The sequence below is a fragment of the Canis lupus genome, chromosome 2 (genome assembly GCF_048164855.1).
Source record: "Canis lupus baileyi chromosome 2, mCanLup2.hap1, whole genome shotgun sequence".
Classification (NCBI taxonomy): Eukaryota; Metazoa; Chordata; class Mammalia; order Carnivora; family Canidae; genus Canis; species Canis lupus.
This window is the reverse complement of record NC_132839.1, coordinates 63,437,259-63,460,142: the sequence shown is the minus strand read 5'-3', so window position 1 is coordinate 63,460,142 and position 22,884 is coordinate 63,437,259. Positions and strand designations below refer to the sequence as shown.

General features: G+C 59.9%; 1 protein-coding gene and 1 long non-coding RNA gene across 5 annotated transcripts; one reads left to right on the top strand and one right to left on the bottom strand.

The window, feature by feature from the left end:
* The first annotated feature begins 11 nt into the window (after window positions 1-11).
* LOC140620275 (uncharacterized) lies at window positions 12-7,597 on the top strand. Its single transcript, XR_012020055.1, has 2 exons — window positions 12-608; window positions 1,556-7,597. It is a non-coding gene; the product is annotated as an uncharacterized lncRNA (long non-coding RNA).
* Window positions 4,968-19,062, bottom strand: MXD4 (MAX dimerization protein 4). 4 transcript variants are annotated; one of them, XM_072804236.1, is made up of 7 exons: window positions 18,872-19,062; window positions 18,678-18,777; window positions 15,290-15,319; window positions 10,109-10,321; window positions 9,729-9,843; window positions 8,573-8,735; window positions 4,968-8,266 (listed from the first exon to the last, which is right to left on the bottom strand). In XM_072804236.1, exons 1-7 carry the CDS (start codon window positions 18,933-18,935, stop codon window positions 8,109-8,111), a joined length of 843 nt encoding a protein of 280 aa, XP_072660337.1. In that variant the 5' UTR covers window positions 18,936-19,062; the 3' UTR covers window positions 4,968-8,108. The 4 variants fall into 4 exon arrangements, with proteins under 4 accessions (XP_072660337.1, XP_072660345.1, XP_072660355.1 ...); XM_072804244.1 differs by having other exon boundaries at window positions 10,157-10,321; window positions 18,872-19,061; XM_072804254.1 differs by lacking the exon at window positions 10,109-10,321 and having other exon boundaries at window positions 18,872-19,048.
* Between the last annotated feature and the right edge of the window lie 3,822 nt (window positions 19,063-22,884).

Here is a 22,884-nt window from a genome sequence, read left to right as displayed (position 1 = left end):
GCCCCGAGGACCAGCAGCGACCCCGCCCCCCTGCCCGGGAGGCCCCGCCCCCACCCGCGTCTCCACCGCGCGGAGGACCAGGGCAGGCCCCGCCCCGCCTCCCAACGGACGCCCCCTCAGTCTCTCACCGGCCCCGCGCTCCCCGCCCACGGCCACCTCTCGCTTCTACTCGCGCTCCTCGCGCTCCCCGCCCTCACCCCTCGCCTTCGCCCCCGCTCCAAGTCCTGAGGACCCCGGCTGCGCCGCGCGGACTAATCGCGCGCCTGAAAGGAGTCCCCAGGGACGCCTGGAAAGAAGCAGCAGCTGCGGGATCGGCGCCGTTCCCACAGCCCCACGCCCCGCGACTCCCTGGAAGGGCGAGACCGGCGCCATTCACCTCCGAAAACTCGGCTCGCGCCCCCTCAGAAGCCCGCCGCCGCGCTTCACGCCTCGCACTGCCTCACGGGAGCGCTGCCACCCCGCGCGCGCGCACACGGTAGAGGCCGGGCCGTGGCGTGACCGTCTGCGCAGGCGTGGCGTCGGAAGAGGCGGGCCTGGCGAGGAGGGACTTTGGGGCGGAGCTGAGCAGGGCGCCGTCCCGCCCTCTGGCCTGACGTTTCCCAGCGGAGGCAAGCGGATTGGCTCCATGCCTGGGGAGGCGGGGCCTGGGTGCGCCGGGCCGGATGGGGGCGTGGGTGCGGGTCGGGTTTGTGCGCGGTGTATCCTCAGGCCGTGCGCCTACCCTGGCCCGGCTCCTTGGCTCCGGCGGCCCTCGGTCCTGCCCTCGGGTTCCCTAGGTCCCCCTCTAACGAGGCCGTTTTCAGAGAAAGCCTGGCCGCGGCTGGGGGCACCCGACCGGTGGGCTGTGCACCGCCGGGACCGGTTTCAGAGAGCGCGTCCCCTCCCCGAGTCCTGGAACCGCACGAGCTCTGGGGCTCGGCGTCTCTAGGCTCAGCTGCTGTCGGTCCTCGCTTTACCAGCTTTTGCGTTGAACTTTATTTTGCAAAGCACGCCATCCCCAAGCCCTCCCCTGACCACTAAGCAAAAACAGACTTCCTCCACATTCCCATTTTCAAAATATAACTTAAAAAAGATTTTATTCATTTATTTGAGAGAGAGAGCACAAGAGCACAAGCAGGGGGAGCAGCAGAGGGAGAGGGAGAAGCAGACTCCCCGCTGAGCAGGGAGCCCTCGGTCCACATGGGACTGGACCTCAGGACTGCAGGACCCCAGGACCCCAGGATCATGCATGACCTGAGTCGAAGGCAGACGCTTCACTGACTGAGCCACCCAGTCGCCCCTCAAATATATAACTTTTAAAAAGTTGAAAATACAGGAACATAAATGGATATGTGTGGTACATTTCATAGAGACGAAACTCTGTTTCCAAGGAGGGTGCCAGACCCAGGACATGGGGCACCAGTGTGTGAGCCAGAGATAGCTGCGCTCAAAGTGCGAGGTTCTGTGCACACCTGGCTGATGCCCCATGGCCGAGCAAGCTGACCTTCAGGTTACCCTGGGTATCAGCAGCAGTTGCTGGAATCCCTACCCGACAAGCTCATTTCTCTCTCACCAGGCTTCTACGGATGAATGACTAAATGTGCAAAGGTTGGGTCCTGTCGTTACTCCATAGTCAGTATCCCTCCACCTCCAGCATCAAATGACCCGAAGGTGGCTTATTAGAGACATCCTCGTCTCCTGTGACCTCGGAAGGGCAGAAGTCTTTCTGGATAATTTTTCTCAATATCTTAATGGGGAGAAAAAGAGAATGGTCTAAGGCAGGTATGGATCAATATTGAGTGGAAGATACTTATTAATTCTTCATTTGTTTTACTTGTCTATTTTCCTCTTCTAAAAGATAACAAAGCCTCAAATGATCTGAAAAGCAAACTTTACAGGGGAAAAATTTCAGATTGGTCCCCTATCTGGAGGAAACCATCCTGCTGGTGAGCTGGGAGAAAAGGTCAGAGCCCATGGACCAGGAGGACTCCCTTGGCCACCAATCCTGGGGGCAGAATGGGACTCAGTGCCCCGAGGGACAGGAGCTGGGCTGGCTGGGAGGGAGGAAGTGCAGACAGCACCTCCAGGACATTTTGCTGAGGAGGCAGAGATTGAGGGAGGGAGAGAAGCAGAATGACACGAGATGAGGGGGTGGGAATGTGGCATGGGGGGGAGGGTTTGGATTTAAGTTGAGAGGAACTTGGGGATGTTTATAGACTGTGAAGAGGAACTCAGAAAAGAGGAGAAGAAAGAAAGGGGCTGCTTTTTTTGGAAGATCTCCATGGCCCAGAGGATGAGGCACATGAAGGTGTCCTATAGTGCCCACTTTTCCTTGTAACCTCTGGGTCGTTTCCTGGGCCTGCAATTCTCTGTCTGATTTTTGAATTGCTGACCATGGTGATTTGTTTGAAAGATGTTTGTGGGGTAAAAAAAAAAAAAAAAAAAGAAAGAAAGCCATACAAATATAAAGTCAAAATCAGAACATTATTAGCTCTCAGAGTACAAACAACGCACAACAGGTTTCATCACACAGACCCAGGAAGCTTTCTTTGCAAACTTGACTTATTAGGGCATTTCTGCACTTAAAGTTGTGTTTTGGATTTAAGAAAGCAAGTATGTTACATGTATTTCCAGGACAAGTTTTCTTTCCTCCAACCAAAATCATTTGGAGTTTTAGTGGGGTCCTTATAGATTCTAAAGATGAAGGGAACCCACGACGAGCCCTCTCTGAGGAAGCAGTGAGGAGGCACACAGTGGGCTCAGCAGGCCTCCACGCACAGCTGTGAGCGCACATGGGTTCGTCGACAGCTTTTTCTCCTTCCTTTAGGAATCTTTTTTTCTCCTGCTGCTACTAAAAACTATTTTAGGTTCTGGACAATATGTTTTTAGATATGGCTAAATGAAGTGTGATGTTAAAGATCATTTGTTCCTAGATGCAGTCTTCGGGACTGATGGGACTCCATTCTTGAAGCAATGAGGAGTGAAGTTCTCAGACATGGGAGAAGCTTTATTCTGCAGTAACAAATGTGACAAAAGGTGGCAAGAGACAGATACAGGGAGGTGCCTTGGGGAGAGGAGGAGCAAAGCTGGTTCCCTGAGGGTCAGGGAGCCGCCTTGAGGGTACAACTCTGGACCCAGAGGGCCGGCCAGAGACTGGATGACTCTGTTTCCAGCTGACAAGAAGGTGCACTTCTATTCTTCCCATTAGTCCTTCCTAGTCATAAGAAAACAGAGGCTATCGAGGAAGAGGATGGGAAGAAAGTGGTTTTGTCTTCCATCATGCTGATATTCATGTACCAAAGGAAAAACTCAGTGCTCACCCTCAGGAGCAGGTTGAGGTCAGGAGCTCACCAAGATGGTTCAGTTAGGGGTGAGAAGAGTTTGGGGGTGAGAGGGCTCAGAGGAAGGCAGCAGTGAGGGGCCTGATAGGGGGCTCGGGGTCTCATCAGAGCCTCAAGACAGGCCAAGGAGGCAGTTGAGAGCCACCTCAAACTCAACAGGCAAATGGCATAATCCCGTTTATGTTCTGGAAAGATCTGCCTGCAGCTAGCATGCACTGAGGTCCTGGCCTGGCTTGGGCCGGGGAACAGAGGAAATAGCATGAAAATAGTCTTGCCACCGGATTAACTCAGATTAGACCAACACCCAAATTTGGGGGCCATATTCCTGGCAGAAGTGTGATGGGAAGGGGCATAGGAGCAGGTCACAGAGCTGAGCTGGGAGCTGGGAGTGGTGAGTACATAGGGACAGAGGGAATCTAAAGTGGGAGTGGGAAGCAAGCACTGAAGGTGCAGCAGCCCATGGGGAGAAAGCAGGCTCTGAGATTAAGGCTGTGGGGGGAACAGGACCACCTGAGGTCCTTCTGCCTGCCAAAAAGAGCTTGGAAGGGAGGGCTGATGTGGAGGCAGGGTCCTCCTTAGGGGCGCTGCTTGTAATCCAGGCTGAATCTGGAGATGGCATCTGGTGGCAGGAAGGGTTTTCCCTGAGGACCAGGGTCGGATCCCAAGCCCACCGCGCTCAGTGGGTGACCTGGGGCAGGTGTGTGCCTTGTCTGAGCCTGTTTTCTGTCTTTGAGATAGGCCCAGTATGAGGACAGCAGGCTCTGATTTCTGCTTAGCACAGCTGGAGCCCCTGTGTGGTCTTAAGTCACAGCAATATTTGGAATTCAGAAGTCCCTCATTTACATTCACACCCCAAGCCCCAGCTGCCTTGTCATTAGGAATTCCGTTTTTTCAGAGATGCTCCCAGGGGGACTCACCCAGGTTCCAGAGGTAAGTGCTGCTGCCTGCTGGGGGAAGGAAGAGGAACCCCAAGTCCTCCCCAGAGTGCCCTAACAGCCCAAAGCCTGCTAGAGGGAATCACTGAGCCATCTCCAGTGTGCTGTGATGCCCTGGGGTCCCCCAGAAAAGTCCTTTTCTGCTACCCGACTCCCCACTACCTGAGCATTTTGTCTCCTAGATGACTTGCACCCAGGGCCATACCATTTCACACCCCTGCCCTGCACAGCAGGTCCTGAGGGCAGCAGACAGAGGCCATGCCAAGGACAGGTCCAAGGAAAGTTTCTCAAGGTGCATCCCTGACAGTCAACAGCAGCTGTGTGGACAGGGCACCTGGCTGAGAACACCCAGTACCCACTCTGAGCCTGACCACCCCAAGGACCTAGTTGTCCTCATGAGACCCTGCTCCAGCCCCAGGGCCAGGAGCAAAGTCTGAATGCCAACAGCAAGAGCACCTGGTTGGCAAGTGGTGGGGGTGTGGTGGGCCTCCACTTTCATTCAGCTCCAGCTGTGTCTGTCCAGGGAGGCAGCCATGATGGTGGTAGCCAGCTGGCAGTGGGGAAGGACCACAGTCTGTGGGGTTCCCTGAAAGCAGAAGCTGTGGGCAGGGCAGTGAAGGCTGACACAGTCACCAGTGGGCTCAGGCTCCCTATGGAGGCTGAGGAGAGAGGAGCCAAATGTGGTGATGGAAAGAACTGGAAGCGAGAGGGGTGAGGTATAAAAATCTGTATTTATATTACAAAGACAGAATGGTACAGCACAGTCCCTCCCGGTGAACAGGCAGGTGGGTGGCCCAATTCTCTCCGGCGAAGACCTTGTGATTCGCTGACCTGGCCAGCACCAGGCCCCCTGGGCAGCCCCAGACTCTGGCACAGAACCTGCCCTAAATGTGGCCCAGGGTCAGAGTTCTGGGGAGGGGGCCCCAGGTTAGCCAGCCCAGAGAGAGGCAGGGGGTGGGAGAGTGGGGGAAGCCTGCCTCACTCAGCAGATGGGGATTGTCTGGGGCCCTCGGGGCTATAGTTGGGCACACGGCTCCATCAGCCAGGAGAGCAGGTCTGGGCACTGGGCTCAGGACTCAAACCGCAGAGGTGGGCCAGGGCTCTGAGGAGGAGAAGCCTTCTCACAATCTCCCTTGCCAGCTGGGCCTGCTGTATGGGGGCCACTTCCCAGGGAGGATGTGGGCCCAGACCTGAGCCTGGAGCTCCAGGATCCCGGCCACTGAGGGCCACAGTGACCCACTAGGTGTATGTGGGGGGCATACAAACAGAGGTCACAGGTACCCCTACAGCCCTGTTCTGCCCCCATCTGCTTTCTACAGGTTCAACAATGCTCAGTTATCCAACATAGCCTCAGCCAGGCCCCCTCTGGGTCTCTGTGGCCAATAGCAACAGCTAATCCGTGCAAAAGGCAGGGAGCCAGAGGACGGGAGAATGGATGTGTAACTTCTAGCACCAGATCCTGGCCCTGAGGACCACCCCTCACCTGTCTGCTGGTGGCAGGGAGGTCAGCTTCCCAGCCCGTGGCAACCATGGCCTGAAATACCATGGGCTGAGCTGCCAGGAAGGTCAGCTGAGGACCACCACTGGTCACCCAGGGAGGACTTTGCTGGCTAGGGAGGGAGCAGAGCCCCCAGCTAATGGGGGAGCTGGTGCTTTAAGAATTCAGAGCAAAGACCAACCCAGGGCCTGGACTTGTGGCTCCTGTAGTGGGTCTTCAACTCAGGTACTCCTATGCTACCCAGAGAGGGCTGGATGCTCACCAGGAACACTCATTCTGTGGACATGCTCAGGCAGACAGGAGAAGCCACTCTGGGCACTCCAGACACCCTCCTCACCCCGGGAAGCTGGAAGGAGATGCTGACAGAATCATTTTCCTTAAAACCAATAGCAAGATGTTTGCACGGTCTCCCCAATTCATGCCCTGTCTCCCACCAACCTGCTTTCCACTTGTCATCCTGAGCCCCTGCAGGGCAGAGTCTGTGCCAGAGATGTTTCCAGGGACCCGTTCTTCCACCCACCCTGGGGTGTCTGTCGGCATGACCAAATATAAACATGAACCTTCCCCCACAATCTGGAAATTGGTTACAATGCACCAGAAAGGGAGGCTGACCCTACTGCAGGCCAGCCCCACAGCAAACCACCCAAATATTGCTGTGTGGACAAGGACTTCAGAAACCTTCAGGAAAGGCCAGGAGAGGCCTCCTAATGTCCACGCCTGGCTACCCCAGGTGTGGGCTGTGTTCAGCAGCTGCCAATGTCTGAAATCTGCAGGCCTCACCCCAGGCCAGGGAGCAGGGAAGGGTCAAGCTGGGTACAGGTAAGAACCTATTTCTCTGGTTAGCAGGCTCCTGACCAGGAGGCCAGGCTGCCCAGCGGGCTCTGACCAACCCCTGGAGAGGGTGAAACGGGGTGCAAGAGTGCTGGGTCACTGGGAGGCCAGGTAGCAGAGAGCTGCCCGCACAGCCCCTGACCTGGCCCTATTGGCTCTCAGGCTCTCACGCCCAGAAAGCTGTGACTGCCACCAGTGGCTGGCACGTGTGGGGAGGAAGCTAGGAGGTCACCTGCTGGGCGGGCCAGGGTGCCCTGGAGCCACAGGGGAGATGCTGGTGGTGGTGGGCGGGGCAGGGCCAGATGTGGGACACAAGGCACACTTGGACAACGGTGACAGACAAGACGAGTCCCTGAGACGCTGGGTCGCTCCCACCCTCAGCAAACAAGGACACAACGGTGGCTAGGAAAATAGAGTACAAAAATCTCGTACAGGAAGTCGAGGCAGCACATGCTGATGTTGCTTGGTGGGGAGTCTTTAGAGCTTTTTTCTCTTTTAAAAATGTTTCTCTTTTGTTTTAGGGAAAAAGCCTCTCTTCTGGGAGCCCTGTTCTGGGCTACTAGGCAGGGCAGCATTTTTTTTTTTTTTTTGCCTTTTTTTTTTTTTGTTTTTAAAGGTAGATGAGAAAGCCTCCTGAGAACTCTGGCTTCCCGCTGCCACCCCCAGCACAACTAAGCCCCTGCTGGGAGGAAAAGCCCCCTTCCCCACAGGTAGGCAGGTGAGCCAGGGTGGGAGGAGGAGCCAGCATAGGCCAGGGGCCCGCATGTGCCCAAAGGACCCTGGAGGGCCTACTCCCCAAGACACATACCCTCTTGGGGTCAAGTGACCACGTGTGTCTGCATGTGTGCATGTATATGCATGGGGGCATGTGTGCCTAGGCGTGTGCGTGTGTCCATCTGAGGGACCTAACAGAGCAGAAGCTGCCCAGCTTGGGATGGGGTGGCTTGGCCTGTCCCTAGGAGCCCAGCCCTAGCTCCTGACACCTGTGGGGGTGCAAAAGCCCCTCTCCGCCCACTTGCCCCAGGGTGCTCACCCGAGTCCCGCCCTTCATGGGTCCCTCTGTCCAGGCCTCAGGAGACTACGTGGACTGACAGACAGATGGACAGATGGACGGAGAGCCACGCCTTCCTTCCTTCCTCGGTCCACTCCTTTCTCCTGGGATCCAGGGTTGGGGTGTGAGCTCCCCGCAGTGGTCATTAAGCCCCTCACACGGTGCCCGCCGAGATTTGCAGCAATGATATTTAATACTTCTGGAATGATTAGGAATCTGAGAACAGGCGGCTACGCTGGGCTCCAGGATGTGAGAGCTGGGCCCCGCCTCTCTGCAGGGGTCCCTGCCCAGCTGGGAGGGGTGGGCGGCACAGCGGGCCCTGACCGGCAGGCGGGCGGAGGCGGGCAGCCTGGGCGGCAGCTGGAGCTTCCAGAATGGCACAGCAGCGGGCCCGCGGAGAGGCTTTCAAGGACTGGAGGGCTGGCACGCTTGGCCGGGTAGGCAGGCGGGCCAAGGAGCTGAGGGCTCTAGGCCTACGAGAGGCCAGGGCGGCCAGGCCGCCGGCAGGGGGGCCCATAGCCCCCGTCGCTGCAGCCACCGCTCTGCAAGCTGTAGTGGTCGTCCACGTCACTGCTGCTGCCAACACTGTCCAGCTCACCAGGGCCAAACTCCATACCCTCTACGTCCACTTCTGGGGAGAACGGGGAGGGGGTCAGAATCTGAGGTGCCAACAGGGGTTCCTTCAAAGTCAAGGCCGTTCTCTGGCCTTCATGGAGGAGGCAGAGGCTCTGGGGGTGGGGGTTGGAGGGTGGGGGCAGGACGGGGCTCCCCGTCTGCAGCCTGGTGAGGAACACGATGGCCATCTGCCCTCCATGCCACACCCTCCTCATCCCATTGACTTTTGCTCCACACTGGGGAGTGCTTGCACACTGCCGGGCACACGCGGCCACCCTGCCCTCCTGGCTTTCCCTTCCTCCTGGCCGCTCTCATGACCTACCTTGCTCTGAGTCGTCAGTGGAGACAGCGGAGCCCGTGCTGTCCGTGCGTACACGTTCCAGGCTCTGCATGGACAGCTGTTCCAGGCGCCGCTTCAGGAAGCGGTGTTCTCGTTGCAGCTGCTCCTTGATGCTCAGTGCCCGGCGGTCCTGCTCCTCCAGTTTCTGGGGGTGGAGGGGTAGGGGTCTGTGAGCCATGGGAGGTAGGGAAGCCGTCCCCCCTACCAGAAGAACCAGGGCCCCGGGGCCGCAGGGTACCTAGTCCCCAGGGGGCCCCTAAGGTCCAATGAGCCCCCTCCTCACCCTACTGGGTGGTGACATCACCCGTCCCCTCCTAGGCCCATGCCCTGCATCTGCTGACCACCTCCAGGAGACCCACAGCCACTGCCAGCTTGGCCAAGCCAAGCCACATGGGCCCTGGGCTGGCACTGCCTCCAGGAAGACATCCTGCCTTGGTGGTGTTCCCTCACCCCTGATGTCCCCTCACCCCCTACTTGCCCCAAGGGCAGCACTCTGCCCCCTTGCTTCTTCATCCTTCCCTGCTCTGTGAGACTCCAGGGCACTGACTGTGACTCTCTCCAAGATCCAGCCACTCTGCCTGGGGCTGCCCCTGCTTGCCAGCTCAGAGGCTTTGAGGGTCCTTCCTGGAGACCCACCCTTGGCCCAAGTGTCCTAAGAACCCCCCCCAAACCAGCAAGTCTGTCTTCAGGCCTTGGGGGCCTGCCCTCAACAATGGCTCACTCCATCTACCCTTCTGCCAGCCCCAGGAGACCAACCCTACCCTCCACCCAGAAGCTCCCAATACACCTGGGCTGCCTATTTCCCATCCCACCCCTCCTGGCCCCATCTCTCCTAGTTGCTGCCCCTTCATGGCCCAGGGCCCCAGGGGCCATCTGCAGCCCACCTTTCCCTCCCCAAGCCTGGCATGGCTAACCGTCCACCACCACCCCACCCCCTCTCAACGAAACCCTGCATGTGCCTGTGACCCCCTTAGCCCTCAGCATCCCCTGTGGCTGCACACCCCCACCTAGCGCCAGAGCCCCCCAGAGGCTCTCAATGTATACCTGCTAGGTGGTTCCCCTCAGGCCCTCTGGCCACTCCCCCTGGGTGTATAGGACAGTCAGCCAATGGCCGTGGTACAGGCACCATCCCACTCACCTTGATGTGCATCTTGGCGCGCTTCAGGAGGCTCAGCGTGGTGTGGCGGGTGCTGTCAGGGCCCAGGGGTACCAGCTGCTTGAGCTGCTCCAGATAGAGCCTGAGTTTGGCTCGTCTGAAAGAGGAGACACGGAACCATCAGGCCAGGGTGGCACCGCCCGTGGGGACAACAGCGGTGGCACAAGAGGCGGCCAGTCAGAGTCCTGCATGGACCTGCTGAGGGTCCCTCTCTGGGGCTCCCCTCCCAGCCTGGCTGACAGTTTCCCCAGAGCAGCCTGGTACCCGCCTTCCAGATTCCCTAACATGGGAGAGCCCACGGCCAGGGCCTGTATAGCCAGCCAGCCCTGCACAGCCCTCAGGGCCTCGGAGCCCGTGCTCACCCCACTGTCCCCACCGTCCACAGTAGGTCCAGGAGGCCAGGGCACAACCTGCAGCGGCAGGCTGCTCCTAGATGTCCAGGGGGCCCCAGGCAGGATTGGCATTCCACTTTGTCACGTTCAGAGTGGTCTCTGGTCATGTCACCACAGAAACACAGGTCCGTTGGGGTCAGGGAGGGCCAAGGACCAGCCCCTCCCACCCCAATTTCGTATCTCCTAGAGGAAACAGCTTTATTGTAGATTTTGTCCCTGTGTCTGTGCGGATGAATGCAGGTTTTCACAAAACTGTCCTCATAAGACCCAGTGGCATTGTTCACATAGCAGCCTTGGCCTTGGGTGAGGGGCTTTGGCCTGTATCCTGCCCATGCAGAAACCCTGCCCTTCCTGGCTCATCTCTTCTGAGAAGGACAAGCTGGCAGAGACCACCAGGGTGGCCACAGCTCACCCTGAAGCACACCCTGGCCACCACGATGGCCCGGGAGACCCTGCCATATCCACGTGATGGACCATCCTGGCAGGAAGGCCTGGCTGCACTGCTCTGCTTAGGCTGTACTCTGAGAGAAGACCCTGGAGGACAGGGCGCAGGTGTTTTTGTGAGGTCTTGACAACCTGCTGCCCAGCTGCCCTGCCAGCACCATGGCCAGGGCATGCTCCTTCCCTCATTAAGTGCCAACCTCTGCTGTCCCAGCTTTTCTCCTCTGTCCCCGACATGCAAAAGCCCCAGCACATCCACGGCCTCTTGTAGCCTTAGAGCCTGGGAGGAAAGTGGGCAGGGATGGCTACTTCTTCTGGACTGAGGGGGCACCCAAGGCCTGGGAACAGGGGCAGCTGAGTGTGGGGCAAGAGCCCGTCTGCAGAGCGGCAGTAACAGTCCCACCCTGTAGAAGGAAGCTGGTGGCACTTAGATCCCATGGCCCTACATCTGTTACCCAGGCCCACATGGCTCCTTCCCACTGACAGGGCACCTCCCCACCTAGGACTCCAGCCCACAGAACCCCCAGGACCTAGACATGTGCCTGAGTGAGGAAGAACCTCCAGGACACGACTCCGGCTGTGCTCTGCCTCAGGACCTGACAGCCTGGGCACTGGGGACCTGCGTGTAGAGCAGCCCCATGCTCTGCCTGGGGGCTGAAGGACCTTCAGAGAGGAGCTCCCACCTCCACACAAATACAAGACCGGGGAAGAGGGCATGCCAGCATGACCACCCGGAGTCCGGGAACCTCCGCTCCCCCACCTCCAAGGGGCTGGAGTACCCCTGCTGCACCGCTGCAAATGGGGCCAGGAACACTTGGCACCAGCTGCAAACTGTGCTCTGTGCTCCAGGAGGGGCTTGCCAGGCAGAGAGCCACCCTCCCACAGCGGGCCCTCCTGTCCTGCCACCCTCACCAAGCTCACACGTGGGGTCCCCTTGTCCGTATGCTCTATAGCAAATGGCAATGCTGACAACCTACTGCGTGGTTACATAAGCAGTATGTGATCTTTGTGTAAAATCAAACTGCAAAACAAGATAAAAAATAAAGTACCCCAAATCCCACCACCATCATTTTAGTGTATTCCACATTCTCACATCATGAATGTTCAGTGAAAAAATAGGCGTACGGAACCATCTATGTGACAAGGGACCCAATATCGTTTAAAAAAAACAGCAGACGCACACAAGAGACTCAACAGGACACAATGACGAGCAGGAGGCATGCGTCTCCAGGTGATGCGGTTGGCAACGTTTATTTCTTTGGCTTTACGGTTTTGTTTTGTTTTTTTGTTTTTGTATTTTCAGGTTTTCTATGCTAAAAAAAAAAAACCACACATTACTTTTACAATCAGAAAGAGAATTTGTACAAGAAAGAAAAAACACAGCTAAAAAGACAAATAACAGTGGAAAAATATCTGTAATACACATAAAAGACAAACGGTTAGTATTCGTGACATTTTGAGCTCATACACATCAAAAATAAAAAGAGGAATATCTTAATGTGGACATGGGCAGAGGACACACACAGCCAAGTTGCAGAACACAGACAGCTAAGCTAAACACAAAAGCGACTAGGCCGCACAGCCGGCTAGGAAATGAGTACCCGGCAGGGGAGGCGGGCACCTGGGCGGGACAGCCTAGACTAGCTGGCTCTGGGGCTGGCCCGGGCGCCCAGCCACGCGTCACTTGCGGGGAGCAAACAAGGGCCGCGGCAGGACTTGAACCCTTGAGTGGCACCTGCACTATCCCCCAGGTGTGCAGCTTTCCACAAGGCCAGCTCCACCATGGGACTGAGCAGAGCACCATGGCTAAGGACACTGTCTGTGTGTACACGGGGGCCAGGGGGAGGAAAAGGCTCAGACACGGGAGGACAGTGCTCATGCGGTGTCAGGGGAAAGGTCGAGTTATGAAACCGTGGATAACACAGTCCCACTTTTATCCATGTGAGTTAGTATCCGCGTGGAAGAGGATGCAGGTGTGGCCTCCCAGGCGCCTAGGATGGCTCTCTCTGGGGTGGGGTGCAGGGGAGGACCCCTGAGCGTCTGTGATGGACGTGGACGGGCTGCTTTAGATATCCTAAATCACAGGCTTCTCAAAGGACACAGAGAGCCCGCCAGACAATCCCCCTGCAAGGCTTAGCACCAGACCACACACCTGCCCAAGTCCCAGAGAGCACTCAGCCAGGACTGCAGTCTCAGTGGGGCCAGACCCAGCTCTGCTAGGCACTGGCTGTGGGGGCTCCAGGCAGGTCCCCACCCTCCTGTGTCCCACATACAGCCCCTGGGGGGAGCGGAGGAGGTGCCGAGGCCCGGGGGAGCCCTGAGCTGGAGCCGCCCCAAGCTGGAGCGGCCACGGTGCCGCAGGCCCTCTGCCAGCGCCCCGTGGCTGTCCCCAACATTCCTGGGAGCTTTGAAAATTCACCACTTCCTGAAGGAACCCTGTGTAGATTCGGGAGGCAAAACCTGCCTCTGGGAATCACCGCATTAGTGTTAATAGCAGCTTGGTCTCTGGCCACTGGCCACAGCCCAGCTCTGGACACAAGTCCTTCTTAGCTTCTCACCACAAGCCCCTGCTCTGAAAAGGAGGTCCCAGCGTCTGTACAGCCACACTCTGAGCCACCCCAGGTCCGGCCGCCAGGGAAGAAAGAGGTCAGAAAAGGAGGAGCTGCCTTGCCCTGTGGCTACCCGGGGAACGAGGCCCCTGTTGGCCTCTTCTGCTCACCTGTATCCTCTAGCTGTGAGGTTTACAGAGACCCTGTGCTGCACCAGGCAGGTGGGGTTGGCCTACAGGGAGCCCCTAATCCACACACAAAAGGTCTGGAGCTGGGGCAGGAGGCTCATCCTGCCAAGGAATACCCAATCTGCCTGGCCCCCGGGCCCGGGGTCAGTAGTAGAGCACTGGCCCTAGCAGAACCACTGGAGCTGCTTTCTATGAGGGAGGATGGGGAGGCCTGGGAGGAGGACCAGCCAGGCTGACCAGGCTGCCTCACAGAACAGGCAGGGGAAAGCCCCGTGGGGCTGACCTGGCACACCTCTAGGGAGGGCGACCTCCAGGGCCTGCTCCCTGGGGCTGGCCGGGTGACCCAGCCAGTGCTTCTTCCTTCCTGTGGCCAGCAGCCAGGAGTATCTTGCATCAGCACTGGGTAGCCACAGGTACAGCCTTGACCCAGGTCCCTACCAGGGGCTCTCTGCATCTATCTGTTGGCCAGGAAGGCACAGGACCCTGCATGGGGATGGGGGAATGGATAGAGACCTCAAGCAACCCATCTACCCTGCTTCTATGTTTCAAAAGGACCCTCCAAGACCCAGCCTAAGGGCAAGCTTCAGGAGAAGGTCACTGAGGCCAAGGCCAGAGTCAAGGGGCAGTTGTAGGGGTCGAAGGCCAGCAATCTGTCCTGCTCTGAGAGCTGCCATGCTCTTGGCACCCGATCTCCCACAGTATCATCCCCCTTCTGCACGGAGAGGCTGGTTTCCCAGGCACTACCCCAGGATGCCTTCTCCAGAACACTTCCACATGCCTGTCCAGGCCCCTGGGTCCCACTGAAGGCTAGCCATCTCCTCCAGCCTAGGAGTGACCCAGGGTCTGTCTGGCTTTCTAGGCCCCCGCACCTGCCCCACCTCCACGGCCTCTCAGGAACCCCTCAAACACACAGGAGCAGTCCAGGAAGTACGGTTCCTCCAGAGAACACAGTGTCCTGTCCCTGCCCAGCGCCCGCCCAGCTGAGGGCCGAATCCCAGGGGAGCGGAAGCTGGCGCTGCCGTGGGCGTCGGGGGGGGGCGGTGCGGGGGGAAGACACAGAGAACTGGCTAAGGTCCAAACCTTCCCAGAGCAAGCTGGGAGAGTTCAACTTGTATGCAGAAGCCCCCCTCCCACACTGGCCCATTTCACAGGTGGCAACAGAGGTCAGGAAGAAGCTACTGTGTGGCAGCCCTTGGTCCCGGCACCAAGGCTCCTGCCTTTGGGGTCTCTGTGCCCACCCATAGCTCCCACCACCCCACTGAGATTCACTATGAGGGTCCCTGTGTGCAGGGCTGAACCTGCCTGCATCTTGTCCCTACTTCAGAGTGGGCCCAGGCTTCTGGAGCCGCTGGGGGCAGAGCCAGGCCCATAGCACCCAAGCTGGGATCAGCTGGGGAGGCACGCCAGGGCGTACCTCGGGCGACAGTGCTCCCCTTCCCTGCCCTCTCGGTCCTCAAAGGACCCAGAGTAGACCCGGCCCTGCAGCCAGAAGGTGGGCATGAAGGGTTCCAGAGGATCCTGCCCCTGGCCAGACCTTCCCCGCAGCCCATGTAGCCAAAGACCAGCTGCTCTTCCCACTGCCCCACGTGTGATCAGTGGGAGCTCCCTGGAAGGCAGGCCCCAGGGTGCAGTGGACCCCAGACCAAGAGGCCCAAACCCTCCTGGTTGGAGGCCAGCATCCCAAGAGCTCTCTCGAGAGCTGCTCCCAAAGGGGCTCAGATGCCCCATGTTAGATGGATCTCCTGCTCCAGAGAGCAGGCATGCTCCAAGACCCTCACCCGTGCCCTCAACTTCCAAGGTCCTGGGTCCCGTGTCTGCCTCCTGAGGGCAAAGCCTGACTCCTCCTTTACAACTGACCCTCCGCAAGCAAGGGTGCGCCTGGTAGCATGGTCAGCCATACCCAGGACACACAGGGAGGGGGATTAGGCAGCTCATATGGGTGACTGGGGGGTGGGGGACAGGGCATCACTTACCTGTGCTTTTCTAGTTCATTGTGTGAAGACCTGTTTAGAGAGATAGAAAGACAGAGCTCACTCTGCTGCCTAATCACCAATACAAAAGAATGACAGCTCTACTCAGGGGCCTAGGAACCTGCAGATGGTGGCAGGATGAGGAGGGCTGGGGCAGTGAGCAGCTGTGACTAAAGGCAGGGTGGGGGAACCTTGCACCAAGTGACCAGGACAGGAGACAGAGGTGCAGCTGCATCTAGGGATGCCTAGGGCCACCTGGCTTACTCAGTGAGGCATTTGGGGGCTCTGGAGGCAAGATGCCTTCCAGAAGGCAGTAGGACTGATCCACCCTGTGCTCCCAAGGCTTCCTGGGCACTGAGCCACCAGCCTTGCCCGTTCCACACTCCTGGAGGCCAGCAGTGTCTTTGGGGCCCCAGGAGTCGGCCTAGAGGGCCAACTGCAGGTGAGGACATGGAGTGGTCCTCCTGACATTCCCAGAGTGCCACTCCCCTGCGGTTGGGCTCTCCCACCTACATGATCACAGTTCATTGCACCAGTGGGGATACCCAGGGACAGAGCCAACCCGGCCCAGGAGGGAGACTGAGGCTGGCCCTCCTGCTTCCCTCTGGGGCCATGGTCCTGGCCTCTCTGGGTCCAGCAGTAGCCCTATCTGCTGCTCCAGCCCTACCCACCTGGCCCATCCAGACAAGGGTACAGAATCCTGAGGACCCTGGTAGGCAGTTCCGCGGTAGTTGCCTTGTAGGACAATAATTCAAGATCAATTTCCCAGTTCCAGAGTTTTTTCCCAGTTCAGGGGGGGAGCCCATGGACTGCCAGGGCTCCTAGGCCTGCCAGGCTGCCTCACATGTGAGCAGAGGGCCCAGACTACCTCAGGGGACACCCAGATTGAGTGCTGTGTCCCCCTATCCCTCAATCTTTCCTGGAGCTTCTGCTGACCTCTGCCTGCCTGCCCACACTCTCCTGCTCCCAGGAACTCTGGGCTAGGTGTCTCTCGTCCCCATCCAACCAGCCAGAGTGCCTACCCATCCTTCTTGCCTCTGCCACCTACCATGGTTCATGGCCCTACTAAAGCCAAATGGGGTCCAAGGCCTCCTCTCTGCTCACCAGGGCCACCTGGGCCTCCCTGTGAAGCTTTGAGAGAGCCTCCAGACCTGGGTCCTGGGGGATCTTGAGGGCCTGCTGGTCACAGGAGCTGGGCAGGGAGCCAAAGAACCTCTGCTGGGCTGGCCAGGACCAGGAGGGAGCAGAGCTGTCAGGTTCCTCTCAGCCAGGACCACAGCTCCTCAGTGCGGGTCTAGAGGTCTGCTCCCGTGTGAAGGATGTGAGGGTTAGTGAGTGTCCTTCGACGTAGAGGGCTTGGCCACCCCCTCACTGTCTGGGTTACACTCCTCCTGGAGGGCGAGGGTCACTCCTTGGCTAGCTGGGGATGAGAGGGGCCCAGAGCCCCTCCTGGGGCTCCTCCCAGGCCCAGACATCTGCAATGGCCTGTGGCAGGTTTGTAACGTGGGTCCCAGGAACACCCTGTCCTACACCTGGGAAGAGGGGCCCCCGGGCTGGAGCTCTGCTAAGAACATTCTTGGCATCACTTCGTTCACTTTGGGCCCTCCAGGTAGGAACTCCTGTACCCATGTTCTCGGAGGACCTGAGCCCCAGCAGGCTGGCTCCAGTTCCCTCTTACTGAACCACTGTCCCCAAAAGCCCTTCCTAGAGCCCTGGCAATAATGGGACCTCCTGCACACACATTGCTCTCCTGCCCCACTGCTCACCCCTCACCCGGGGCCCACCCTTTCCCCTCACTTTGGTGAGACACAGATACCTTGCATGGTGGGACATCCTTGTCAAGTCAGAGGCCCAGGACCCTCTGAGCCCTGCTCTGCCCTCACCCCTGATCTGGGCCGACTGGGCCCAGCTGGGTAGGGACAGCCTTCGTGGCCCTCTCACTGGGGGGTCCAGTGGCTCTGCCCAGAGGAGGGGCACGGAGGCACACTGCAGCCCAGGAAACCCCCTCAGCCCTCCCCAGGGCCCTCAAGGTGGCAGCACATAGAAGGCCAGGAGCCCACCTCAGAATCGGGGTTCCGAGGATGGGAGGCTGGCCCCAGGCATGTAATTCAATTTCTCAACACCTGCTTTCTCAGCCTATGATGCATCTATCCTGGGTTGGAGGAAAAGTACGAGAAGCCCTCAGCACACCAGGAACCCCAGAGTCTTAATTATGACTCTGGCTATCAACTCTGGGTACCTCATGGGACTCTAAGGTCACGTTCCAGAGTTTCCACAGGCGCCAGGGCGTGTGGGGCAGTGAGAGCCAGCTAGCTCCTCGAGGACACCAGAGAGGGGGTGTCCTCTCACAATCCTTTCCCAAACCGTCCTCAGCAGGGGACCAGGAGCTGGGACTCAGAGGCACGTCCGGCCAGGGCAGATGGAGACTCAAGCAATCCCCTGCCAGGCCCAGGGCGCCAGAACGTCACAGGAGATAGGTCCTTGTGCCAGCCATTCTGTTTCCCAAGAACGAGCAGGCCACAGGAATGAGCCGCACCCTCTGCCAAGGGGCCCCCAAGCCCCCTGCAAGGCTCCCTGCCTGGCAACAGGGTCCAGAGCCGGAGAGGCCAAGGCCGTGCCTGGTGTGCTGTGGCCCTCTTGGCCCTCGCAGGGGGAGCCCCACGGGAGCCCTAGCTCAGGGTCCCTCCTGCAAGGATGTGCACCCCAGCTTTCTTCTACAGCCTGGGAAGGAGGCCAGAGTAGGGGGTGGGGGAGTGCTGGCACCAGGAGGGCTGCTGCAGGCGGCCAGCACCTCTTCCGGCTACCCTTCGGGAGGGCCTCCTGTCCAAAGAAGGGGACCCGACACTTGTCGCCGCAGCTTCACGTATGTCAGGACGATGGGCAGGGGGGCCCCCGGGCACGGCCTGCTTACGCCCTCTTTGTCCAGGCCCTGCGGGTGGGGGCGCTCGGCGCAGCAGCGGGGCAGACGCGGCCACCCCCCGCGGCGGGCAGTCCCGCGCAGTGCGCACCGACCCTCAGTGTCCCCGGACGCACGGGGCCCCGGCCAGCGCCCACCGACAACTTTTCTTCCTGCCCGGAAAAGTCCAGAACAAGTTGCTAGCGGGGAGCGGCTGCGGGAGGAGACCCCGGGCGGCGGGCGCTGTACGCGTGGCACTGTTTACGCGAGAGGCCGAGGAGGCGCGGCCCGCGGGAAGATGGCGACGGCGCGGGCGGGGCCGGCCGGGCGGGGCTGCGGCCGCGGCCCGGGTGCTCCTCCTCCTCCAGGCTGGCCGCCGGGGCGCGCGGCCGCTGCTGGGCTGCAGCCGGGGGGTCGGGGCCGGGGGAGGGCGCTCCGGGGCGGGAGGGGGGGGACGACCCCCGGCGCCTGGCCGGGCGGGGTGGGGGGCGGTACCTGTTGTTCGGGGCCTTGCGCACCAGGCCAGCCGCCTTTGTCTTCTTCCTGGCGAAGTCCCCGTCGAAGGGCAGCACCGAGGCGTAGCCGTGCTCGGCCTCTGCGGACAGACGGCGCGGTCAGCGGACCCCGCCCGGCCCCGGCCCTGCCGCCCGCCCCCCGCGTCCCGGCGCACAAAGGGGCGCGGGCGCTACCTCGGTCCCTGCGCTCCAGGTACTCGGCCGCCTCCAGCAGGATCAGCAGGGAATTCAGCTTCATCGTGCCACCCGCCCGCGCCCGCCCGCGCTCTCCGGGACGGCGGCGGCCGCTGCCCGGCCCTCTCCGGCCGGCTCTGCTCGCCGCCCGCCCCGCGCGCCCGGCGACCCTACTTCCCCGACTCCCGCGGACTCCCAGTGCGCTCGGCCGCCACCCTCCGCCTCGGGCCCTCAAATTGACACATAAGGGCGAGCGGCGGCCGGCGTAGCCAATGGGGGCCGGCGCTGCGGCTCTGGGGGCGGGTGCTGGGTCGGGCCGGGGCCAATGGGAGCCGTCCGAACGCCTCGGGCCGGGCCGAGAATGTTGACAGATGCGATGCTCGGTTCCTATAGGCCGGCCGCGCTAGTAACAATTTAGAAGCCCAAGCTTAGCAACAGCACGTGGTGGCCCGGCCCCCGCGCTCGCTGACTGGTGGCTGCTGTGCATGTTAAGTAGGCTCTGCGCGCCGATTGGCCCGGGGCGTTCTATGTAAAACAGGCCCCGCGGACCAATGGCGGCTGCGGGGCGCGCGGCCAATGAGGGCGCCGCGGCCGGACGGGTTGCCGAGAGGAAGCGGAGTGCCGGGGAACTGCACGCCCCGGGGCCGGTGCCCCGGGGCGCGTCAGGGTACGCGGGCCATGGGGTGCGCGCACTGTGCAAGCCCCGGCCACTCCGGGACAGCTCCGCGGGGACAGGGGACCTGGGGTGGGCTGCAAAACGATACCCTTTCCCGCCGGACACAGTGACCGCAGCGAGGGCCGGGGGCCGGGGGCCGGAGCCCGGAGGAGGGGTGGAGGAGGTCAGAGCCCAAGAGCCGGATCATCTCAGCGACAATGACCCAGAGAGGGAGGGCGCTTTGAGCTGCCCGCTGGACCCCAGGCCCGAGCGGAGGGGCCCCGACAGTGAGGGTGGCATGCTCATATCTGAAGAGCGGGGACATCCCAAGACGTTCTTGGTGCTGGTCCCCTCTGGCCAAGGAGCCAGGGAAGCGCGTTCTCGGAAAGAAAGTTGCCCTCCGCGGGAGGAGATCAAGCCCTCCTCAAGCTCTGGCTGCTGGGAGAGAGGTCCTCGTGGCCACGCCGGCCGGCACCGTAGGAGCAGCAGCCTGGAGGGTAGCCCCACACTGGCCTCGGGTCCCTTCCGGCTTCCTTCTCACCCTTCTCACCCATTGTTGAGACGTCTTGCCTGGGAGCTGCTGAGGACGGGGCCAGCAGGTTGAGAGGGTGGGGATAAGGTGGTTGGACCCCCACCCTCCCTGCCCAAAGTTCTAAGTGGGGCACTGCTGCCACCAACAAAACAGAACAGAAACTAAAAATCTCAGCACTTTCTGTCCTAGGAGCTATTGAATGTTTCATATACATTCCCTCATGTATATCTGAATCCCCAATTTACAGATAAGGAAACTGGAAATCCTGAGGCTTAGGGTTTGGTCAGAATCTCCTTGCAATCCCAGTAGCATGTACATTAGAGCTCCCATAAGGTGACTCAGGGCTGGTGACCCAGGAGCATAGAGAACAGGCCACCTCTTGCCCCAACACTACTTGCCAGGGCGTGAGAACCAGTTGTGTGACCTGAGAAATGGGGCTAGGGATGTGTTGCCCACTCCCCAGCCCTCCCAACAGAGCTCAGTGAGACCCAATGGGGAACTTGGATACTGCCATTAGACAGCCCTGCATGGACATTAAGACAGCCCCTGGATGGTAACCCCAGCCCTTCCTGCTCCTGCCCCACAGTCAACCCAGAACCAGGGCAGAGGCCCTAAAGCCACACAGGATAAAGGAGGTGCCCCACTCTGGGGAGGGGCAGATACATTCAGAGTTTGGGGGTGTAGGTTCACCACCTAAGGGTCAGCATTTTGCAGAGTCATTTCATCCCTGCGTATGGGAAGGGTGGGTTGCTGGCCCCAGTCTTAAAGCTGGCACCTTGTCCAGGTGAGTGCACCTGCTGGATGCCCACCCTACTAACTGCAGTGGGGTGTGAGGCATGCTCTGTATCACAGCCAGGGGAGCAAGCACCCAGGCATGACCATGGGAACCATGTGCACTCTGCACCCCAGCTTGCCTCCATCTGCAGCCTGGCTGTTTCCAGGACCCCTTTCCCAAGCACTCCCCAATGGCTCTACGCTGCCTGTGAGAGTGGATGACTCCAGAACACAAGCTGTGTGTGGGAGGGAAGGGAAAAGTGGTCTGTGAACTAGGGGCTGGACAGGAGAGCCAGGGATTGGCATGGGTGAAGGCATCAGGGCCCCAGGCGTGGGGAGGCAACCAGGGAGGAGCCTTGTGGACCAGATAGAGCCCCCAGGGAGGATACTAAACTGCAAGGGAGGATGAACAGGGTTGGGGCAGTGCTTGTCTCACGTGGGGCCAACCAAGTGTCCACACCCACGAGCCTCAGTGTGCCCTCTCCAGGTATGTTGGGGGTGGGGTGTGGCATAGGTGCAGCTGGCTGGGCCAGGCTCCAAAGCGCAGGCCCTGTGCCACCCCTTGGTGTGTAGGGCAAGTGTCTAATGATTGTGTCACCTCTTCCAGGGAGGCTTCCCTGAGCCTGGGCTAGGCTGGCTGCCTCCTTACTTCCCCTTCACCCATGCCTGCCCAGCCCTTCCCACCCCTTCTCCAGAGTCCATGCCCCTGAGGAAGGATGCAGACCTCTCAGGCCCCCTCCCTCACCTCCATCTAGAGCCGGAGAGGGGCCACAGAACTCTCCTGCCCACCACTCCTGATCATCCCCCAGGCACCCTGCACCATGCCCCGTCCTGCACCAGCCCACACTCCCTCCCTGTCCTTTGGGGGAGCCCAGCCCACCCCAGAGCTCCCAGCCTGGGCTGTAGGAGAAGGAGTGGGGCCTGGATCCAGAAAGGACTTCTTGATTTGACTGGCAGGCGCCCTCTGCCCGGGCTTTCCTGGTTTCATCCTCCACCTCCACCCTGGCCTCGGTGTTCACCTCCTCTGGCGTTTGGAGGATGACAGAAGGCTTGCTGGCATTGGAGCTCGGGAAAGGCAGGCCCCCCTCCAGGATCCTATGAGGGTATTCAGGGCTCTGAGGAGATCTGAGGGAAAGAAACCTCTAGGAAATTGCTTCCTAGCTCCCCAAGCCTCCTGGGTCCTGGCTCCCTTTCTGAATTCACAGCCCTGACTTGGAAACATGTCCATGGCCCTCAGCAGCACCAGGAAGCACCCTACCCCATCCAGGCTGTGAAGGTCTGCAAGGCCCTTCTTCCTCCAAAGCCTCCTCCTCCTGCTTCTAGGATGACCCAGCCCTGGCTCCACCTCCTCCCTTGCCTCCTCAGTCACTGGGGTGGACTCCCTAGTCCCCCTGGGTCCCCAGCCCCAGCATTTCAGGCAGGAGGCTGAGAGCAAAGGGCTGCCCTGCCTACTGTGGATGTGGGGATGGGAGAGCTGTGCAGGTTTGGTTAGCTCCCAGCAGGCAAATTCTGGGACTGGGGGTGGGGCAGGGGTGGCAAGGAGCCTGGCCTGGGGTCATCAGGCACTTCAGAACCATGCCTAGCCCAGCAAGACAGCCAGCCTTCCCGAAGCCATGGCTCCCTTGCCCTGAGATGTCTGGTATGTGCCAGCACCAGAGGAGAGTCCCAGGGGGCTTCTGTTGCTGGGTCCCCCTAAAGTGTCCCTGGATTCTAGTCTGGCCACAACACCTTGGCCAGGTTGCTTTAACCTCTCTCAGCATGTGTCACAGCTATAAAACAGTTGACAGTACCTGCCTTTTGGGGTGGCTTTGGGGTAAAAAGAAGGATCCATGGAAAGTCCCAGGCAGCAGTGGGCAGGACACAAAGCAGTGCCCAGAATGTGGTGGTAATATTAACATCAGCCCCAAATCAGCAAATGCTTCTAACCGTTGGCCTCACACACAGAGATATGGGGCAGGGTCTGCCCAGTCACAGTCAGCATCAGTCACCGTTGAACCTGGCTCGGTTGGAGTGGCCGCTGGCCCAGCCATCCAGCCACAAGCACCAGGCTGG

What these genes read in the sequence shown, in the direction of transcription:
- MXD4 (XM_072804236.1), bottom strand. Translation starts at nt 18,935, where the DNA reads ATGAAGCTGAATTCCCTGCTGATCCTGCTGGAGGCGGCCGAGTACCTG. An exon ending in AATGAACTAGAAAAGCACAG is followed by an intron (nt 10,322 to 15,289) that starts GTAAGTGATGCC and finishes TGTTTCCTCTAG; the next exon opens with GAGATACGAAATTGGGGTGG. An exon ending in CACTGACGACTCAGAGCAAG is followed by an intron (nt 8,267 to 8,572) that starts GTAGGTCATGAG and finishes CGTTCTCCCCAG; the next exon opens with AAGTGGACGTAGAGGGTATG.